This window comes from Urocampus carinirostris, chromosome 3 (assembly GCF_059441175.1).
Source record: "Urocampus carinirostris isolate Australia breed hairy pipefish chromosome 3, RoL_Ucar_1.0, whole genome shotgun sequence".
NCBI lineage: Eukaryota > Metazoa > Chordata > Actinopteri > Syngnathiformes > Syngnathidae > Urocampus > Urocampus carinirostris.
The window spans coordinates 26,763,794-26,784,256 of NC_142351.1; the positions used below are offsets into that span (position 1 = coordinate 26,763,794).

Consider the following 20,463-nt stretch of genomic DNA (forward strand, 5'->3'; position numbering starts at 1 on the left):
TACTAAATGACATCCATTTTATTTTGAGTGGCTTACTTGGTTACTTGGTTTCCATACTCAGGGGCAGTATCACAGGTTTTGGACAGTCTAGAGGAGATTCATGCTTTGACAGACTGTAGCGAGAAAGATATGGACTTTCTCCACAGTGTCTTCCAAGATCAGCAACTCCACACCCTGTTAGATGTGAGTTGACATTTATAAGCTTACATTGTTTGGTCACACTAAGATTTGGACCTATGATATCTTTGTGAAGCCAGCCATTCCTTTGTCTATCGGGAAAAAATGCTAGTGACCAGGCACAATGGAAAATAAACATGCTTAGAGCTTTGACAAGAAGTTATTTTGCTTGAATATTTTTTATTTTTTTGAAGGAGGTTTTGGTACGTTTTTATCCCTCTATTTTTTTGTTTTCATAGTTATACGACAAAATAAACAGCAGGTCGTCTCCTCAAATTCGAAATCCCCCCAGTGATGGAGTGCAGAGGGCAAAAGAAGTAAGATTTTTGCTATTTTAATGAGGAAAAGTCTTTTATTTTTTTTGTGTCTGTTATTAATGTTTTACATTATTTTAGGTGTTGGAGATGGTCTCCTGTTACCCAGACAACACAGAAGCCAGAGAGCTCAGAAGGATCCTTACTCAACCCCACTTTATGGTGCTCACACACATGCACACAAATGCATTCAAATAATAGTCAATCTCATTTACGGTCATTTATAATTTTCGATTTTGAGTTTTTGACGATTTGTTTGGTAACATTGTTTGAGCAGATAGATTAACTGCTCAATACAAAGAGGAAAAAATGTAGGATACTAATATTTTTATTTATTTTGTGGGGGATTTTTGTCTGTTTGTGCCAGTGCACATGAGTGCAATTACAGGCTGTGTCTCGGGGGTAGAGTGCTGCATGGAATTTGCACACCTACCCTGGCCACCCAAAGCTGCTTAACACCTGAGCTGGGTTAGTGAGGTTAGACCTGACAGGGAAAAGCTTGGGGACAGAAATGAGGACTAGAAGTCACTCTGATAGGCTTCACGCTCTTCTGGTAATTATGGTCAAAGCGGAAACAGAAGGGAAGTTGTGGACAAACTTAGAGCTTGATTAGAGAGGCACGAGGAATGTGTGGACTATTTCTTTTGAAAGGTGAATTTCTTTTTACCTTTTATATCTGAGCTTTGGTGTTTAAATGTAAGGAACAGAAAAATCTATGTATGCTAATATGAACATATTACTGTAACTTTTAAACTTGAATGTTATGTGAACTTTTCGATTAGCTCTACTATTTAGGAATGCTTGTACATGTTTAGTCTTTTTCACCGTGTCTTTGCTATTTTCTTAAAATGTCCTACATAGCGCTCTAAACTGCCACAATTTGGCACTCACGCTCTTGGTAATGGGAAAGAAGTAATGTTTGTCATGGTAGTATTGTCGAATTGATAAATATGAATGAAATACATAATTTTATTGCTGAAAAAAAAGGCCAGGTCAACATTGTTTGTCAACTTGTCGTCAAGTCCTGTTTATTTGTATAGCCCTTAATCACAAAGAGTCAAAGGGCTGCACAGATCAAAGACTATTGCAAACTACAGACCATTATGACACCATCCCCTCATCTAAAACCTACATGAGGGAAAATAATACACATATTATCAACACAAAATATAGGTTATTCATATGCTATTGAATAGAAGTGTGTTTTAAGCTTAGATTTAAACATTTCCACTTAGGTTGCAGATCGAATCTCAGGGGGAAGAGCATTCGTCTTTGCTTTATTTCTTTGGTTAGTGTAATGAGCGATGGGCTGTCTGGCTTGTAAGCCCTTACTTTTATACCTAGGTATCTTGTAACAATGCTCATTATAGACACAGTTGAATTTGAGTCTCAGACCATGGAGCATGCCTCCAAAAATTAAGGCTTATTCCCTGTTTGCATCTGCATCCGCATCTTTTTTACATATCTTGTTAATAACCTATACCTGGCATTTCTGAAAAGATTTATAAAATTATTAGTACAAAAACATGTGGAACTTAAACTCATTTGGATATCTCACAAAACAAAAGACCAGACTTGTACAAGTCTCTTGTAATTGCTTTTTACATTCCCATAATTTTTTATGATGAACCCAGGTTTGAGGTCTGCCTTTAGGTATGGCCTTGTTTTTTGTAGCATTCAGTCAATGGACAGCATATTGGCATTGCAATATGCCAGTTTTATCTGCTTTTGGTAAGTTGAGGGCAAAATTAAATTATTTTTCCTAACAATTTTTATAACATTGCATTCAAACTTCTGGGTTCATCTGTAAATCATTGATGTTGGGCCAAACATTCAGTCAAAATATAATCAATTTTCTACTTTTCAAAATTTAGTGTAAACACAGTGTTCCCTAAAAAGAAATGCTACTTTCTTTGCTTCCTGAAAAGTCATGGTGTGAAAAATAGAATAGTTCCCCCATGGAATACAGCAGCAGTATTATGCATGCATTGACACAATATTAATGGATGTGCGTGTTAAATTGGTATTTACTTCAGTATTGTCATACACTTTTGGTCCGCTTCTATCCTGTTACCGTGCAATACCTTGCAAACTTATTAATGGTGTTTATTTTATATGTGCCAAGCTCTTAGTAATACTTTTAAAGAATTCATGTTAAGTAATCACTTCTGAAAGTGAATTTGATGATCGTTCCCATATTAAATGTAGTCTTACTTTCTAAGTTCTAGAAGAAACCTGTTTTCCATGCTCAAGTATAAGCAAGTATGTTGATACAGTGTACTTTAAATGTTAGTAAAACATACATTGGGGGGTGACTTGATCAGTGTCCTCAAGAGGATTAGTGTAAGCCACACTCTTTAATTCCTTCCCCAAAAACATATGCTAAAAACTTAGTGTGTTGTTAGCTTTAAATAAATGCTTTCTATGTTGCTGCACAGGCTCTGCTACAGACCCATGATGTGGTGGCACATGAAGTCTACAGTGATGAGGCACTTAGAGTGACACCCCCACCTACATCCCCTTACCTAAACGGAGACTCACCAGACAGTATCAACGGTGACATGGACCTGGAAAATGTAACCAGAGTTCGCCTGGTACAGTTCCAGAAGAACACAGATGAAGCCATGGTACACACTCGCACACGCAAACATGCATATATTTTTTTTCCGAAGATTAAAAACTTTTCTTTTTTGTTTTATACTTGCATTAACTTTTCAAAATTATGCTCACTGAAACGTCTCTCAGACCTGCTGTTTGTATTTGACAGGGCATTACACTAAAAATGAATGAGCTCAACCATTGCATAGTGGCTCGCATAATGCATGGCGGAATGATTCATCGGCAAGGTCAACTTTCTTTTCATGTCACGTTCACATGTTATAGGATGTAAATTCATACAATTTTTGCTCCTTTACTTCAGGAACCCTGCACGTAGGAGATGAAATCAGAGAGATTAATGGCATCAGTGTTGCAAATCAAACTGTAGAACAGCTCCAAAAAATGCTTGTGAGTTGGCAACTTAGTAACCTAGTGTTAGTTTAATCGCCTGAAGCACGAAGGCGTCTATATTTCTGAAAGGACACACTAAGCCTTCATATGAGTTATCTTACTCCCATCATGTTTGCATACATGTTTTTAAAGTTTTTGCTGTCCACAGAGGGAAATGAGGGGAAGTATCACATTCAAGATAGTACCCAGTTACCGGTCACAGTCCAAATCTTGTGAGGTACGGAACCAAATTGTATTCTATTCTTACTAGTCTGTATATTACTGGTAAATGAGAACAAAAACATTTGAAACAGATTCTGTTGCAGAAGGAGTCACCGGATTTATCTCAACATTCGGCTACTAATGGTCATGCAAGTGTCAACAGCTCTATCCTGGTAAGCATACTTCTATTGTCATTTGTGTACTTACAAAGTAAGCAATACACATAAAGTAGCATCAGTAGTAATGCAATTCATGTTTCTGACAACATATCCGTTACCCTATAGGATCTGCCTGCAACAATTCAACCGAAAGCTCGTCAGGTGAGGTTTTTTTGTCCCCCGGTTAACTGCACTATTGACTGAACAGTGTTGGCCAAAGAGGCATGTATGTGTTTACGGTAATCTATAGTTTTTCGCAGAGGTTGCAATCCAAAAATGTCCCGCAACACGCTAACTACAAACCTTTATTTAGTTATCTATTTATTTATTACTCAAGGAAAAAACAATTGACCAGTAAAAGTACCGTTTTTTAATAAACTTTTTTTTTAAAGTAACTTCTGTACTGTCAAATTTTATTTTTTAAAAATAACCTTGCCTTTCTATTACACAACTGAATGGCTTAAGGACAAGATCCTGTTTACCTAATACTTGTCGCTATCTTGTGGACCTTATAAAGAATTGCATTTACCTCCTGGTTTGATCCTACATAAACCCTATATTTTTTAATTAACATTTTTGGGAACATTTTTTTTTTAGTTTTTTTGGTCTGTGCAGCTCTTTGAGACTTTTTGTTATTAAGGACTATACAAATTAACATGACTTGCTCTAAAGTTCATAAGTGGCACACCTGTACTTCTGATGTTATATTTTCTGACCGTGACCTATGTATCATTTAGCTTAAAGTTGTGAAGCTCTCTTCCCCTTGTTTGCACCCCACAACATATGCCACTGCATGATTTATGTATACGTTTGTAATTCTCTCAACTCCATAGATCTCCAGACCTGCTATCCAGGACAAATTGTCCATTAAGGTAAGATGTCTTCTCGTGGATGCATTTAGAACAAGCATGTCGAAACTACGCCGTGCAGCCCGTTTCCGCCGTAAAATTCTGGGTATGTCAAAAAAGTCTTTAGCTCATTTCTATCAAAACTTATGTTGTTTTATAATACATAGAAACCAAATGCTAATTTTTGCTGTTAGAGGGCAGTAAAGGTGTAAAAAAGCTGATGTCCAGCAAAGGTGCTAGCCATGTTTGGGACTACTTATATTTGTGAACAGGTGTTCTCTTTGATGAACAATAATAAAACAAAGCCGCTCTCAAGGTCAACAAACAAAAACATGAATGTTAAATATGTTGCTACTCAGGATTTGAAATCTGACATTGGTGCACCTGTAAAGGAAAAAGGATGCAAAATTTCAAGAGCCTGCATCAGCAAGTAGACTGCAGGGGTGCAATTACAGTGATGGCTAAAAGGTGTGATAACATGACATTTGTTTGCACATATATTTAAAAATAAGATTTTTCTGGTTTCATGTTTAAGACAATAATGTGCAGTGTTTTCTCAGCTTCAGCAGGCCCAGCCGGGTAGTTGTATCTGCTGGTTCATTGTTAATAATCTTATTTTGTAGTTTTTTTTTTAAATTTTATAACAGTGTGACAATTGAGGGAAGCATATTTTTATTCATAGCTCTCAATAGAGTTGAGTGTTTTCAGTTGGTTCAGATGAAAAGCTGCATTTGTTCAACTGTTAAAAAAACCGTGTTAACATATTCAATGGCAATCATGATCATAGTTGATATTTTATAAAATTCATGCTTGGCTGTTCTGTTCCCGCAGATCTATGTTCGTGCTCAGTTTGAATATGACCCAACAAAAGATGACCTCATACCCTGTAAGGAAGCAGGCATTTGTTTCCGAGTGGGTGACATCATTCAGATTATCTCCAAGGATGACCACAATTGGTGGCAAGGAAAGCTGGAGAACACCAAGAATGGTACAGCAGGTCTCATCCCTTCTCCAGAGCTGCAAGAATGGTGAGTGACAAAATGACTGTTTGAGGTCACCACCTCAGAAGTTTTGTCTTGGTTCATTTGCAAGCATGGGCTCATAACTTAAAATATTGTCACTATGCCGTGTGTTTTTTGAAGGCGTGTAGCATGCATAGCCATGGAGAAGACTAAACAGGAACAGCAAGCCAGTTGCACGTGGTTTGGCAAAAAGAAAAAACAATATAAAGACAAGTACTTGGCCAAGCACAATGCAGGTAACCAAGTGCCGTTTGAATAGAATATAATACAACAGAACGCCTTTATTGTCATTACACATATTGTCATTAAATTCAATGCTGCCCCATATAGTGCACATACACACATATATTTTCGAAGTGTGTACAACCAATATGCAAAGAAAAGTATCTGTTTACACAACACAAGGGAAAACATAATGTGCAATCCAGGAGGCTGTAACTGTGATAAAGGCAATCAATGATAAATATAGCTTTTTTATAATGCTAATACAAAATACCTATATAAATAGATGGATATACTTTATTCATCCCCATAGGGAAATTCACACTTCCTGCAGTATACTTGTGTTGAAAATAAAACAATAATAAAGTAAAAGGAATATAATACATAAATACCCAATGGAACATGTTTTACACAACACAAGGGAAAACATAATATGCAATCCAGGAGGCTGTAACTGTGATAAAGGCAATCAATGATAAATATAGCTTTTTTATAATGCTAATACAAAATACCTATATAAATAGATGGATATACTTTATTCATCCCTATAGGGAAATTCACACTTCCTGCAGTATACTTGTGTTGAAAATAAAACAATAATAAAGTAAAAGGAATATAATACATAAATACCCAATGGAACATGTTGATATAGAGTATTTAAATAGTGCTACATAAGATACACACTCTAATAAAAATAGGGTAATATGCAATGTGGGGGTGTGGTTTAATGTGGGCTTTTACTCCCCCGGGTGGAGTTAAAGAGCCTCATGGCATGAGAAAGAAATGATCTCCTCAGTCTGTTCGTGGAACAGGACTGTGACAGCAGTCTGTCGCTTAAGCTACTCTTCCGTTTGGAGATGATGCTGTGTAGTGGATGTAATGAGTTGTCCATGATTGACCGCAGCTTTTTCAGTGCCCGTCTCTCAGCTACTGTTGTCAGGCTGTCCAGCTCTGTACCCACAACAGAGCTCGCTTTCCTCACCAGTTTATTAAGACGAGAGGCATCCTTCTTCTTGGCGCTGCCTCCCCAACACGCTGGCGCAAGGAAGAGGGCGCTTGCCACAAGAGTCTCATAGAACATTTGTAGGAGCTTTTTGCAGATGTTGAAGGACGCCAGCCTTCTGAGGAAGTACAGTCGGCTTTGACCTTTCTTGCATAGAGCTTCTGTGTTGGCATTCCAGTCCAGTTTATTGTCCAGCTGCACTGATATACAGCTGATATGACCGAGAGGTGCAGATGACACCCAGTGCAAAGTATGTCTGTTCAGTGCAGATTTGAGTTAAGTATTGTGACAGCTTTAGGGACGATGCTGTCTTTGAGTCTTGTTTGTTTTAGGTTTTATAGATCCGCATCGCCCGCTAGATTTGAGGTAGATCAAACCCGACCCTGCCCGCAGGTATATAAACCCAAACCCGACCAATTAACTGGATTTAAGGGACCAAGCCAAAGAAGCCAGGAGCTTTAGCGCCGAAATGTGCGTTTCGGCTTAAGTACGCAGCTTCAGGTTTCCTTCGGGCTTAGTTCCTCAAATCAAAGTGTGCATTTGGGCGAAGTTCAGTGAAATGAAACTGAACAAAATGGCACCAAAAAGAAAATCATATTCTGCAGATTACAAGCTGCAAATAGTGAAATATACAGCCGAAAGGTAGAAAGAAAGTTTGTAAAGCTTGTACCGTATTTTCCGCACTATAAGGCGCACCCAAAAGCCTTTATTTTTTTCAAAAGCTGACCATGCGCCTTATAATACAGTGCGCCTTATTTATGGATCAAAATTAAGTTTTCCAACTAACTTGCAGCCGCCGACTAGATTTTCCCCCGAACGCCAAGTAGTACGCGGTGGATGCTGGGATTTATTTACCGGCGTTTCATTGGCTAACCAATGTGTCAATCATCATTTGAATTGATCTTTATTGGCTAAAGTTATTCGGAGGTCAAGAGGCGGATCCTTTTTATCATTTACAGACTGCCATTGGCTCAAACGGCAAACAAAGCCTGCAATTGGCCGAAAAAGACGTGTCAATCATCATTTGAATCGATCACTATTGGCTAAAGTTATTCGGAGGTCAAGAGGCGGATCCTTTTTATCATTTACAGAGTGCCATTGGCTCAAACGGCAATCAAAGCCTGCAATTGGCCGAAAAAGACGTGTCAATCATCAGTTGAAACGATCACTATTGGCTAAAGTTATTCGGGGGTCAAGAGGCGGATCCTTTTTATCATTTACAGACTGCCATTGGCTCAAACGGAAATCAAAGCCTGCAATTGGCCGAAAAAGACGTGTCAATCATCAGTTGAAACGATCACTATTGGCTAAAGTTATTCGGAGGTCAAGAGGCGGATCCTTTTTATCATTTACAGACTGCCATTGGCTCAAACGGCAATCAAAGCCTGCAATTGGCCGAAAAAGACGTGTCAATCATCAGTTGAAACGATCACTATTGGCTAAAGTTATTCGGAGGTCAAGAGGCGGATCCTTTTTATAATTTACAGGCTGCCATTGGCTTAAACAGCGAAACAAAGCCTGCAATTGGCCGAAAATACGTATGCGTATAGCATGTGGCTGACTGCATAGAGAAAGCATTTTTTTCTATTCTGTATTTGTAAATATTGTATTTTCCTGGATTTACTACCCTCACGGATATAAGAGGACATTGCCTGCACATTATTATGAACACAACGACTTCGGTGAGCTACTCCGGCTTTCTATATGATCCCTGTATCTTGTTTCAGACTGAACTCGATGTTTCTGTGATAAGCGGTGCAGATAATGGAGTGTCTATTTTTAAATTCAACTCAATTCCAAGTGTTTATTGTCATATGCACAGTAAAGTTGCGAGCGAAAAAGAAAATAGATACGAAGGAATTGTTATCATTTCTTGAATCCCAAGACTTTAACCTTCCGAATGATGGAACGATGCATTTGAGTGACATCTTACGGACACCGCATCCGCACGTGTTTTCGACACGTATTTGCGTCTTTGCAAGCTTTGGGAATGTTAAGGGGGTAATAAGTTGGACTGAACTATCTGACTGTTTTGTCCACGTTCCCATTGTAGCGCCTTATAATCCGGTGCGTCTTATGTATGTCAAAAATAGGACCAAAAACTATTTTTTCGGGGTGCGCCCTATAACCCGGTGCGCCTTATAGTGCGGAAAATACGGTAAGCTTTTGGCGAGAAGTGCAAATGACTTCTGACGTAAGCTTTGTAGAGGTGCAAAGAAAAATATTTTACTGTGAAACCGAGAATGAAAAATTCTTTGCATTTACTGATTTGGAGTTAAACTGATGGTTTGGTAAGCATGTTATTTATGATGGTTATCTGAATAATATAACTTCACTGCCAAACTGCAGGCCCAAGTGTGTTACCCAAGTAAAAGTAGTGTTACTTAAGAAAAATATTACACAAGTAGAAGTAAAAAGCAGTCATCTCAATAATGACTTGAGTAAATGTAAAGACCCGGTCACACAGCCTTTCACGGGCGTATCGAGGCTGAATCACGGCCAGAAATTTCTGCCCGTGAAGCAGACGTGGTGGAAAATGTGCAAAATTGGCTAAACCCGCTGTTTACCTGTGGTATGCCCGCGAAACGGACGCCGGCGACTGTTCCGCGTCCTTATCACGGGTAACCGCGGCTGCATCGCGTTTGACCGTGCTTACACGCGGTACACACGCTAATGCACGTGATAACACCGCGATACAGGCGCAGAACAAACGTGCTATGACCGTGCTCCACCCGCGATTACCCGCTAAAATTTCGCGTCTTACCCGCGTGTAACCACGTCTTGGCCGCGGCCGTAGCACGTCCTAGCATGTTCATACCGCGTCTTTACCTCGTGTGTACCACGAAAGTAAACATGAAGCTAACCCAGGCTAATCGTACGTTCGCGTTAGCGTAATCTTCCGTACGAAAGATTACGCTAACATGAACATGTAAAAATAAAAAAATCAGGTCGTTTACACGTCATTTAGCACCCGGGTCTCCACAACAAGTGGTGAGCTGTTAAAGGATAAAGAAAATAATTATGAGTAGGATTTCTTACCTTGGCGGTTGTCTGCAGATGCCATGCTGTATTCCTGAAAGAAGGGAAACTCGCACACCTTCTTCATATTTTGCTATTATTTCTTTCTTAAATGCAATATTTGTAGGCACTACTCCTCTTTCTTCACCTGTAGCAACTTTGCTGCTTGCACCAACCTTCTTCCGAGGCATAATTAGGAGTTAAAACACTCCCTTCACCGCTTTTGAAAAACGAAAGCAGAGAAGGAGTGCGCGTTGCCGTAACAACAGTTCTTCACGAGGGGTGGGGGCAATCTACACTCGTACGCTGCTCAGCATCGCCCCTAGCGTACCGGCGTTCAAACTCCGATGTTTTGAACGAAAAGCGAAGCAAGAATTTCTCGAAATTTTTGGTCGAGAACTGATTTGCTCGAACTGAGAGGCGTTCGAAAACCGAGGTTCCACTGTAGTGCTAAAAAGCAAAGTGTGTCATGTAGTCAAGTAGGGCATTGTGGGTAGGGCAATGAGTAGCACCGGGCTATGCTATGACGGACGGCATCCATAGTGAATACCGGGGACATTGCAAAGAGTTTGTCAATGGGCTTTAATTGGCAGCATGTCCTGTAGTGTGCCCTATGTAGCATTGTAGTTTGTCTCAGCTGGTACAAGTGAATCACCGAATGAGTTGATAAAATAGACGTCAGTAGTTAAATCCAATCAAAAGTAAAAGCATTTCTATTTTGCCAAATTCACTAGAAAACAATTTCTGGCAGGTAGATCCTTTGTTGTTGACAAGGGCGTATGTTTGGACTTGGCATTGGTGAGGACATAGCACATTTTTTAATTACTCACATAAAATTGGTGGGGACAAAACGATGATTGGTCGATATTCGTGGGGACACGTGCCCTCCGTTCATGGCAAAACCACTCTTGGTTCTATTTATGCTGCACATCAATGCCAGCAACCTTACCTTGATGCCTTAGTCTGTTCCCTCAGTTACATAAAACTGAAAAAGAATATTTTATATTTTTGCCTCTTGTCGTTATGGATTGTATTCCCTATTGAATTGTGACAGATTAACGGTTCCAGGTTAAGTTCTTTGAGCAGAAACTAAAGTTTAAGATTGTCAATTTTTACGTTTGTTTTTCGTGGTTTCATTCGGTTTCAGTTAGGTTTAATTTTTTCAGTCTATAAATTTCATCAGTTATAGTTCAACACAGCACAAAATAAATCTGGCCGTTGTTCCATCACTTAAATTGTAAACATTCTCAGCAAACTTTAATGTGCAATCCCACATACAAAATATAACACAAAATGTTTTTGTTTTTCAAGTTTATTTTTCACTATTGCGTTCTTGCACAAACACCATACACACTTAGCTTTTTCAGATTGAGACTCACAAGACTCTTAACACATCGAAATGCATCCAGAAATATGTACAATCAAATGCACCTATCTTTTTTGTCCTGCTTTCCTGCCCCCCTAAAGACACTATCCAATCTAAATATCCACTTTAAACAACAACTTTGGTCTCCTTTTTATTTGAATGTGTGTTTTATTAACCCCTGCGCTCCCACCCTCTGCCCATGTTTCATGCTCTCTCATTCCCAATGACTTGGCTGCATGTAAGTAACTTCAACGAGCTGTTGTCCAGCGTCTGTTTTTTTCATTTTGTTATCCTTCTGCTGCTCCTCCTCTTAGTCTTTTTTTCTTATTCTGACTCTCCTGATCCTCAATTTCATTCTCTTGTTTTTTCTTTAACTCATTCTTCCTCCTTTTTTTTTATTTCTTGCTCTTCTGCTTCTCTTTATTCCTACTTCTCAATCTTCTCCTATTCTTTTGCTAATCTTCCTCATATATTTTGCTTCTTCTGATGTTACTCCTCTTATATTTTACTTGTTCACCTTTTTTTATACTTCCCTTCCCTCTTATTACATTTTCTCTTCTCCTACTTCTATATCTCTGTTTCTCCTCTTCAACCTTTCCCTTTTTTGTATCTCAGTCTACTTCTACTCATCATTGCTGTTATTCGTCTTCCTCCCTATTATGTTTTTGACCTTTGAATGCAAAAACATGTTTTGTCAATAGACAAGTACTGTTATTAAATGTCATGCAATTGTCTTACTTTGTTTGTGTTCTCTAACCCAGAAAACATTCAATTACATATTTTGCATTACTTTAATAACACCTTTTCTTGGCAGTGTTTGATCAACTAGATCTCGTTACATACGAGGAAGTTGTCAGGGTTCCTTCATTCAAGAGAAAAACACTGGTTTTACTTGGTAAGTAGGGTTGGTCAAAACTTCTATTAAGCTTCCACTTATTATGAGAATCAAATTGTCATTTCATGCATATCTCTAATTCTATTCAGGTGCACATGGAGTTGGCAGGAGGCACATAAAGAACACACTTATCACAAAACATCCGGACCGCTTTGCTTACCCCATCCCTCGTAAGAAAAACTTGTGCCCAACATGCACAATCACTCATTACTATTATTTTGTTTGGCTGTCTGAATTGTTTTCCACCTGTACTTGTTTATTCGAAGATGAAAACTTCTCTTCATGTCTCCATTAGACACGACCCGGCCTGCAAAGAAGGATGAAGAAAATGGAAAGAACTATTACTTTGTATCTCATGATCAGATGATGCAGGACATCAGCAACAATGACTACCTGGAATATGGTAGTCACGAAGACGCCATGTACGGAACCAGGCTGGAAACCATTCGGCAGATCCATGCTCAGGGCATGATCTCCATTCTGGATGTTGAGCCACAGGTGAAGCGCATAACACTAGACGAGAACAACACATTATCATAAGTAAAATATTTTGTTTTTAAAATTTTTGAAATAAGGTGTGAGTAAATAATGCAATAAGAACTATACGCTGTATTAAAATGTATATTATATATACCACAGCCATATCCCCCTAGTGGGAGGTGGCTAGAGTCATTTCTGACTCTTTTTGGGAGATTGATTCAGAGGAGGGGATTCCCAGCCCCCTCGCTCAACCCAACTGAGGTGTTGGGAGTCATTAGGTGACCAAACCCCCTAATGCTGAACGCCAAGCAGGGAGGCAACGGGTACCAGTGTTTAAGTCTTAGGTATGAATCGGCCGAGGCTTGAACCACAACCTCCCAGTCTCGGGGCGGGCGCCATACCCCCAAGGCCACCGAGCTAGTATTAAAATGTAAAGTATATTAATAATACATAACAATCAGGATGCATAATAAATACCGGGACAATAACAAAATATGAAGTCACGGCTATTTACCAACAATGTTTTTTTTTTTTTTTTTTCTTGCTGTGCTTGAGTGATCGCTGTTTTATTAAGATTGTCTGCTGTGCTAGGAAAGAGTGAGAGTTTGTATGCATTTCCCAACCTAGTGTCTTGATCGTGACACAATGCGTTAATTTTCTTGTAGACATTTGCAAAGTGAAAATATTTTATCGTTTTGGAACTGTATTAAATCGCTGCTCCAATCCTTCTTGTGCACCGCTAATTGGCCATCCTGTTAATCTGTTATTAAACAACAAAAGGATACTGCTAGAAGTGTGAATTTCCCTATGGGGATGAATAAAGTATCTATCTATCTAGTTGAATTTGGTGTCTTCTGAGCACAGAACCTTCTCATTGTAACTTTGTGTATCTTTGTAGTGATCATTGGCATACTTTAGGCGTGCTGCCACATTTGCCTTTTTAAGAAAGGACACCTTTCGGGCACTGCAGGATTATAATCCAATGCGACGCAAAGTGTTGCAAATAGTCTTTCTGTTGGTCTTCCTGAGATCTTGAGAAAGCTCATTGGTCTTGCCCATGTTGAAGATTTTGGAATCTGTCTGATTGTCCGATTCTGTGAACAGGTGTCCTTTGTACAGGTGATAGTAAGTATTGATGACTTGAATTCAGTTAACGAGTTGACTCGGAGTCTCTAAACTGTTCTGTGGATGCCAGAATTCCTCATACATACTAGAGGATCAAATACTTATTTCCCTCATTGAATTTAGTAAGAGTTAAAATATATTAAGTTTTTTTTCTTGATATATATATATTTTGTCTAAGTTAAAATACATCTATACTTAGAGTCTAGAATCATAATGTCTTTATTACTAGGCAAACCCCAAAAAATCAGCAAGGGATCAAATACATTTTACTCTCACTTTACATCTTTGATAACTTTAATATCATATCGATAACACGCATCTTTCCATCCCAAAAATTATCCCAAGCACTAATGAAGTTATGTCATCAGTTTTGTTTTTTGGGGAATTAACCCACAAATACTAGCAATTAATAAAAGTATAATTGTGTTTATAATTTTTCTTTGATTCCGGTTAGGCCCTAAAGATTCTCCGAACAGCTGAGTTTGCTCCCTATGTCGTCTTCATCGCAGCTCCTATGGTCACGCCAGGCTCAACAGAGGTACAATAGCCGCCTTCCGTTGTTCCCTATTGTTTGTGTGCTTTCATGTGTGCACACATTGGCTGTACAAATCCAGTTTTCTGAACAGCCAGTGTTGTCCTAACCTTTTATGCATTCATCACCTACCGTCTTTGCTTTAAGATTGTTTGTCTTTTATTTGGCATGCCTTTTTTCCATTTGCAATGGAGCTTCCCAAGTGGTGTCGCAAATTACCTGTAAGTACTATAATTGCTCATCTTCAGCGCATTTAGCTGTGTGGGTTGCTCAACATCAACTCCCTACATCCCCTTTGAGTGTGTTTAGTCAGTAGTGTTGGGCGCGTTACTGAAAAACTGTGGTTAGTTAATTACTAGTTACTTTAAAAAGTCTCGTTACCCACCAGATAAGTAGCGCAGTAGTCTGAAAGTTACTCCCTAGTTACAAATGACATTTTTGTGATTAAGGGCTATATAAATAAATTTGACTTGACTTGACTTGACCCTACCTATATACTCTCATAGAAGCCAGACCAATAAAACTACTTTAAAGCAGCCACATAATAAAATAAATGGAAAAAACATGTATACTAACTATACAAAACATTTTCTTTTTTTCCTCCTGGCCTGATGAATTAAAAAAAACAAAAAGACCAAAATTTTGCACACTTATATCATCAATTATGTGCTCATGTTTACAAGCAGCAAATAGTGAAAGATTTGACCAAAAAACAGAAAGTTAACAAAGCTTGGAAGCTATTGAAGCAGAAATGACGTCTGACGTGAGGGAGGTGAAGGGAGGTAGCCGCGTGTCTTTTACCCCAACACAGTGGAGGAGATCAAGTGATTTGTAGTTAAACTGATAGTTAGGTAAGCATTTTTTATCGAAATAATAATAATAGTAAAAGTACATGCTGTGTAGATCTTCCCATAGAGAAAAAAAAAATGAGAAGCCCGACCGACCTGAGTTAAAGATTGACATTTTAAGCCAAAATTCAGGCCTAAGATCTTACCTCTACGTTCAAGATGATTCCATAGCTACATATACCTGTACAATACTTGTCATCAAAAGTGTGTTGACTTGCTTGAAAATTACTAAGGTAAGTCTCAGTTTTGTTCAATAGTCCATGTGCTCTTTAAATCTTCGTGCGTCACTGATCTACTGCCATGATACAAAAGCTCTGCTTTGCAAACTTTGCAAGTAGTATTTTTATTGGCCGTATCCAGGCTAAAATCCTTCCAAAGATTAGGAGTTTTGGTACGTGTAGTTGATGTTGACCATGCCATTTCTGTATGCTATAGTTACCGCTCAACAGAGATGCTATTACGCATGTGCGACTCCCTGCAGGGATTCTATTCATTTAGAGCTGCCTCTGTCTGTTGAAAAAATATGTCTGGCAAAAGTAGTTGTCATTGTCGACCATTTCTATTGTCGATTTTTGTCGACATTGTTTACTCATCATTACTCAATCAAAAGTCACATCGAAATTGGAATACTAGTGTGAAAAATCAGTTGACTTACAATTTTTTAACAACGCGTTGCATTACATGTTACCGAAAACTGTAATTAGCTCCTGGAACACATTCTTTTGTAACGCATTAGGCCCAACACTGCGGCAGTAGCTCAGGAGGTAGAGCGATCGTTTTAGGATTAAGGGATCCCAGTTCGAATCCCGGCTTGTCCGTGTTACATGCCGAAGTGTCCTTGGGTAAGACACTGAACCCCCAATACCCCCAATAAGCAGGTTAGCGCCTTACATGGCTGCACAGATCACTGCCGCTATTGGGAAATGTGAAGCACACTGTAAAGCGCTTTGGGAAGTCATTGACTTGAAAAGCGCTATATAAATGCAGATCATTTAATTTCATTTACTCAGTAAAGCATCCGTCAAACGGTATTGAGAGAATGCATTCACCGGCTACTTTATCTCATATATTGTCATGTGTGAATGTTTTTGTCAGGATGACTCCCTGCAGAGGATCCAGAAAGAGTCAGAGATGCTGCAGCAGATGTACGCCCATTATTTTGATCAAACTATCATCAACAACGAGATAGAGGACACTCTTCGCCTGCTGGAGGAAGCTGTGGAGCTGGCGTGCAACACCCCTCAGTGGGTCCCTGTATCTTGGGTGTACTGAGCTCGTCTCAGCAGGAACTAACTCTTGAGGCATCTGCAGTGCCTCCAGAAAGGATGTGTCACATCAGTGCAATTAGCTGGAATGTTGATCAAAATCTTATGTTTTCTAGATGAAGCTGTAAGAAAATAATGTGCAACCTCATGAAGATGCCACTGTGGCATATTTTTGGTCTTTCAATGCTTTTGAAGGTCTTAATGTGTACATATATACATATCCATCCTCAGTGATAGCGATGCTAAAGATAATAAGTGAATACATTTCTGTCCTTGCATAGATGAAGGCGGTGTGGTCCATAGTACATTTTGTACGTATGCTTTTGAAATGACGGATGACTGATACGGCAATAGCAGTTAGCGCATTAAGCAGGTTTACATGTGTCCTCAAAGGCACTCTGTGGAACCGGGTGGCTAAACCGGTGGAACCTCGAAGCACATCAGAAGCTGCCACAGTGTGCACAAGTAGGTGGCTGGACACCAAACCCAACAAAAAGCACAGTAAACTTGGCAGTTTTGTTTTCCCAAACCTCTTTTGATCCCACCATTTTGTCAAAGGAGCACATTTTGTTAAATCATCTATTGTACCTCGTGTCCCTCTCAAACTTTGTTTACATTGGTATTTGCACAAAAAGAACATTTTTTTTTTTACTCACACAGTTTGATGTGTGTGTTATTCGTTCGAGTCTGCCCGGAGAATCATCTGTAACTTTCAGGTCCGCATAGCACTTAAGTAGAGAGGCAAAGTTGAAATGAACTGCTTGGAAAAGGCACGGGGAAGAGATTTGTAACATCTATGCACACCCCCCTTTTCTTTTGGCACACCACCAGGGCCATTGCTCTACTCTACTTTCATTACTACTTTTGTGCGACGTGTCATGACAGTGCAAGAAGATTGTCCAACTTCATGTATGTTGAGACAAATCAAATGTTGGAGCCGATATTTTTTATCTTAACAGATGTTTATTAAACAAAAAAAAAAGTCTGGTACTGTATTCTTGTTCGAGGGTGAGTAAATAAGTCAAACCTTTTACGTATAAATGTTTCAATGGTATGCCATTTGTGTGAACTACAGAGAAAGAGCCAGTGTTCTATGATGAAAAGAAGCTCGGTGTTTAACATGAAGTTGACGCTTTACCAGAAGTAGCACAATGCTTCCCCCGTCACACGCGACATCATGATTCTTTCCAAGTGTACGGTTGCTTTTGTGCCTCTTCAAGTGTTCTCATTTTAACTTGTGTGTAAATGACTTATGTAAATGTCCAAAGCAGCTCTTGTGTATGACATTTTTTGTTATTTCATTTTGTAAAAAACAAAAATATATACATTATCTTGAATTTATTGTCTGTTTTGATCTTTGTTATGCAAAACGAAAACTTGCAACATTTTATTATAAATGCACCATCACCTGGTGGGTGTCGGGCACAGTAAGAACCTGATTTACAGCAAAGAGACTCATTAAGTTTGGCTGAAAATGGTGAACTGTTCCCATCCGAAATGAACTCCTGATTCTTTTTTAACCCTTAATCCACATGCTTTTCTCGAGTGCACGAATGTCAAACTAAATTTTGCTCAGGCGGCCATATGGTAAAAAAAAAAAAAAAAAACATTCTCATGGGGCTGTACTTGTAAATTAATTGGCTCGTCGCTAGGCTGGGGGCTGGCTGGTCGTCACTGTGGTGTAGCTCTGTGGCCCAGGGCCAGATCTCTGGTGGGTGCTGTTGCCAGGGCTGGGATTGGTGTGCCTCTGGGAGTGTATTGAGTAGAGGAATGGGAGCGGATGCTGCCTTGTAGGGCTTTGCACCCTTTTTAATTTTTATGGGTTTTAAATTTTTTTTAATTAATTTTTTTAAAATATGTCCAGCTCCCCCACCACACAAACACGTACTATTATTTGGGGGAATAATCCCCTTTAAGAGTATTCAGATTATGAATGCTGGTGTTTGTGGCCAACAGTCATGGTCATATCCCTCGAGATGGTTGACCAACAGCAGGACAAACGCATACACAAAACCAAAGCAAATAAAAAAAGGGAAAGGTTAGCAAAAAACACACAAAAATGTTTTTGGGACCATGACCAACCCGAGTGCCCAAACACCCAAACAAATTATGCACCTCAACCCAAGTTGGTCATGCTTTTGTCCCTCCAGATGAGACGGGACACAAGAAAGCGGCCGTGTCACTCGGGTCAGGGTGACACAACACACTCTTCTGTTCAACAGCAGGGCCCGACAGCTTTCTCTGGTTTTCCCCCGCCGCATCATACAGGTGCCCTGCCCATCCCTTGGAACACGTCTAAACATCCCACTATCCTTTTACAACAGCCAACAATCTGCCTTTGCTAATTTTATTCTCATTCTTCTAGTTTTTTTCCGAGGATGGGCACTGGCTTTGGTGAAACTACATCTGATGAAGAGAAATAAGATGGTATATCAGGTGCAAATCACATCAGAATAATTATATAAATATGTATAGCACGACGGCGTGGTGGCTAGCGCTTGTGCGGCACAGTTCTGAGATCATGGGTTCAAATCCAGCTACCAACCTTCCTGTGTGGAGTTTGCATGATCTCCCCGTGCTTGTGTCGGTTTCCTCCCACATTCCAAAAACATGCATGTCAGGTTAATTGGCCTGTCCATATTATCCCTAGGTGTGAATGAGCGAGCGAATTGTCTGTCCCTGTGTGCCCTGCGATTGGCTGGCAACCAGTTCAGGGTGTTCCCTGCCCACTGCCTGAAGATGGCTGGGATGGGTTCCAGCACCCCGCGACCCTACTGAGAATAAGCAGTGCACATAATGGATGGATGGATATATATAAAGCAAACCAAGTGCTCTCTTTGGCCAGTAGAGGGCAGTGACGAGTTTGTTCAGGCATAAAACCACTACTCAATTGATAAAATAAAGTCATGTTTATTTGTATAGCCCTTAATCACAAAGAGTCTCAAAGGGCTGCACAGACCACACATTATTGCAAACCACAGACTATTATTACACCATCCCCTGATCTAAAACCTACAGGAGGGCAAGGAAAAACTCAAAAACCTCAACTTGTGGAAAATGAAGAAACCTTGCGAAGGGAGCGGACATGAGGTAATCCCCCTTCCAGGATGACCAGGCTGCAATGGATGTTGCAATAAAAAATAATACACAGACATTGTCAACATAATATATATATTATTCATATGCAATAGAAGTGTGTTTTAAGCCTAGATTTAAACAGCTCCACTGAGGTTGCAGATTGAATCTCGGGGGGGAAAGCATTCCACAGCACCGGGGCCCGAATGGAGAACGTTCTTGAACCTGTGGATCTATTCTTGGCTCTTGGGATCACTATTAGTCCAGCATTTTCAAAGTGAAGACTCCGGACCGGAACATAGGGGGAAATTAAATAATAATAATAATAATTTCCTTGTATTGTCATTCTGTGTAACAATGTACACAGAACGAAATGTCAATTGCACCTGACCCGTTGTAGCGAGCCGATGCAGCCGCAGCCAACAGAGGGCGCCGCCGACCACTTTTTAAAGTCTTAGGAATGACTCGGCCGGGGCGCGAACCACCGACCTCCCAGTCTCAAAGCGGGCGCCTTACCATCTAGGCTACTGAGCTGGTTATCTGAAATAAATGAGGGAGCAAGTCCATGCAGGATTTTGTCTAACAAAGCAGTTAACACATTCAAATACCGCATTTCGGGGGAAATTTATTTGATAAAAAACAACACCAAAACATCATTGGGCATACAAAAAGATATCAATAAATATGCAAATAATTAAATGTAATTAAAAAAGTACAGTACTTGGATTGTATGCCCAACGATTGTTTTAATGCGAGCCTGTTTTTATTTTCGACCCACCCGTGTTTAAAATTCTATACCTGTAGTTGGAATTTAGGCTATACGCTAACATTTAGCTAAATGTAAAAAAATGAATAAATACTTTGCTGATATAATAAGTTATATGGACTATAATAGCAACAATAAT

General features: G+C 39.5%; 1 protein-coding gene across 10 annotated transcripts in view; it reads left to right on the forward strand.

Moving 5' to 3' along the window:
- LOC148369324 (peripheral plasma membrane protein CASK-like) overlaps positions 1–17,820 on the forward strand; it is a 36,748-nt gene extending 18,928 nt beyond the window's left edge. For 2 of the 10 annotated variants that reach the window (XM_088331288.1, XM_088331290.1), the window contains 18 exons: positions 62–183; positions 417–494; positions 573–653; positions 2,930–3,118; positions 3,259–3,337; positions 3,412–3,497; positions 3,649–3,717; positions 3,806–3,874; positions 3,986–4,021; positions 4,693–4,731; positions 5,539–5,735; positions 5,850–5,965; positions 12,153–12,233; positions 12,323–12,403; positions 12,529–12,731; positions 14,293–14,376; positions 14,565–14,591; positions 16,314–17,820. In XM_088331288.1, coding sequence (XP_088187414.1) covers positions 62–183; positions 417–494; positions 573–653; positions 2,930–3,118; positions 3,259–3,337; positions 3,412–3,497; positions 3,649–3,717; positions 3,806–3,874; positions 3,986–4,021; positions 4,693–4,731; positions 5,539–5,735; positions 5,850–5,965; positions 12,153–12,233; positions 12,323–12,403; positions 12,529–12,731; positions 14,293–14,376; positions 14,565–14,591; positions 16,314–16,490 — 1,814 coding nt within the window. In that variant the 3' untranslated portion in view covers positions 16,491–17,820. Of the gene's footprint in view, positions 1–58; positions 184–416; positions 495–572; positions 654–2,929; positions 3,119–3,258; positions 3,338–3,411; positions 3,498–3,648; positions 3,718–3,793; positions 3,875–3,985; positions 4,022–4,692; positions 4,732–5,538; positions 5,736–5,849; positions 5,966–12,152; positions 12,234–12,322; positions 12,404–12,528; positions 12,732–14,292; positions 14,377–14,564; positions 14,592–16,313 lie in introns of all 10 variants that reach the window. The other 8 variants (XM_088331292.1, XM_088331294.1, XM_088331286.1 and 5 more) reach the window with 7 other exon arrangements.
- Positions 17,821–20,463: the final 2,643 nt, after the last annotated feature.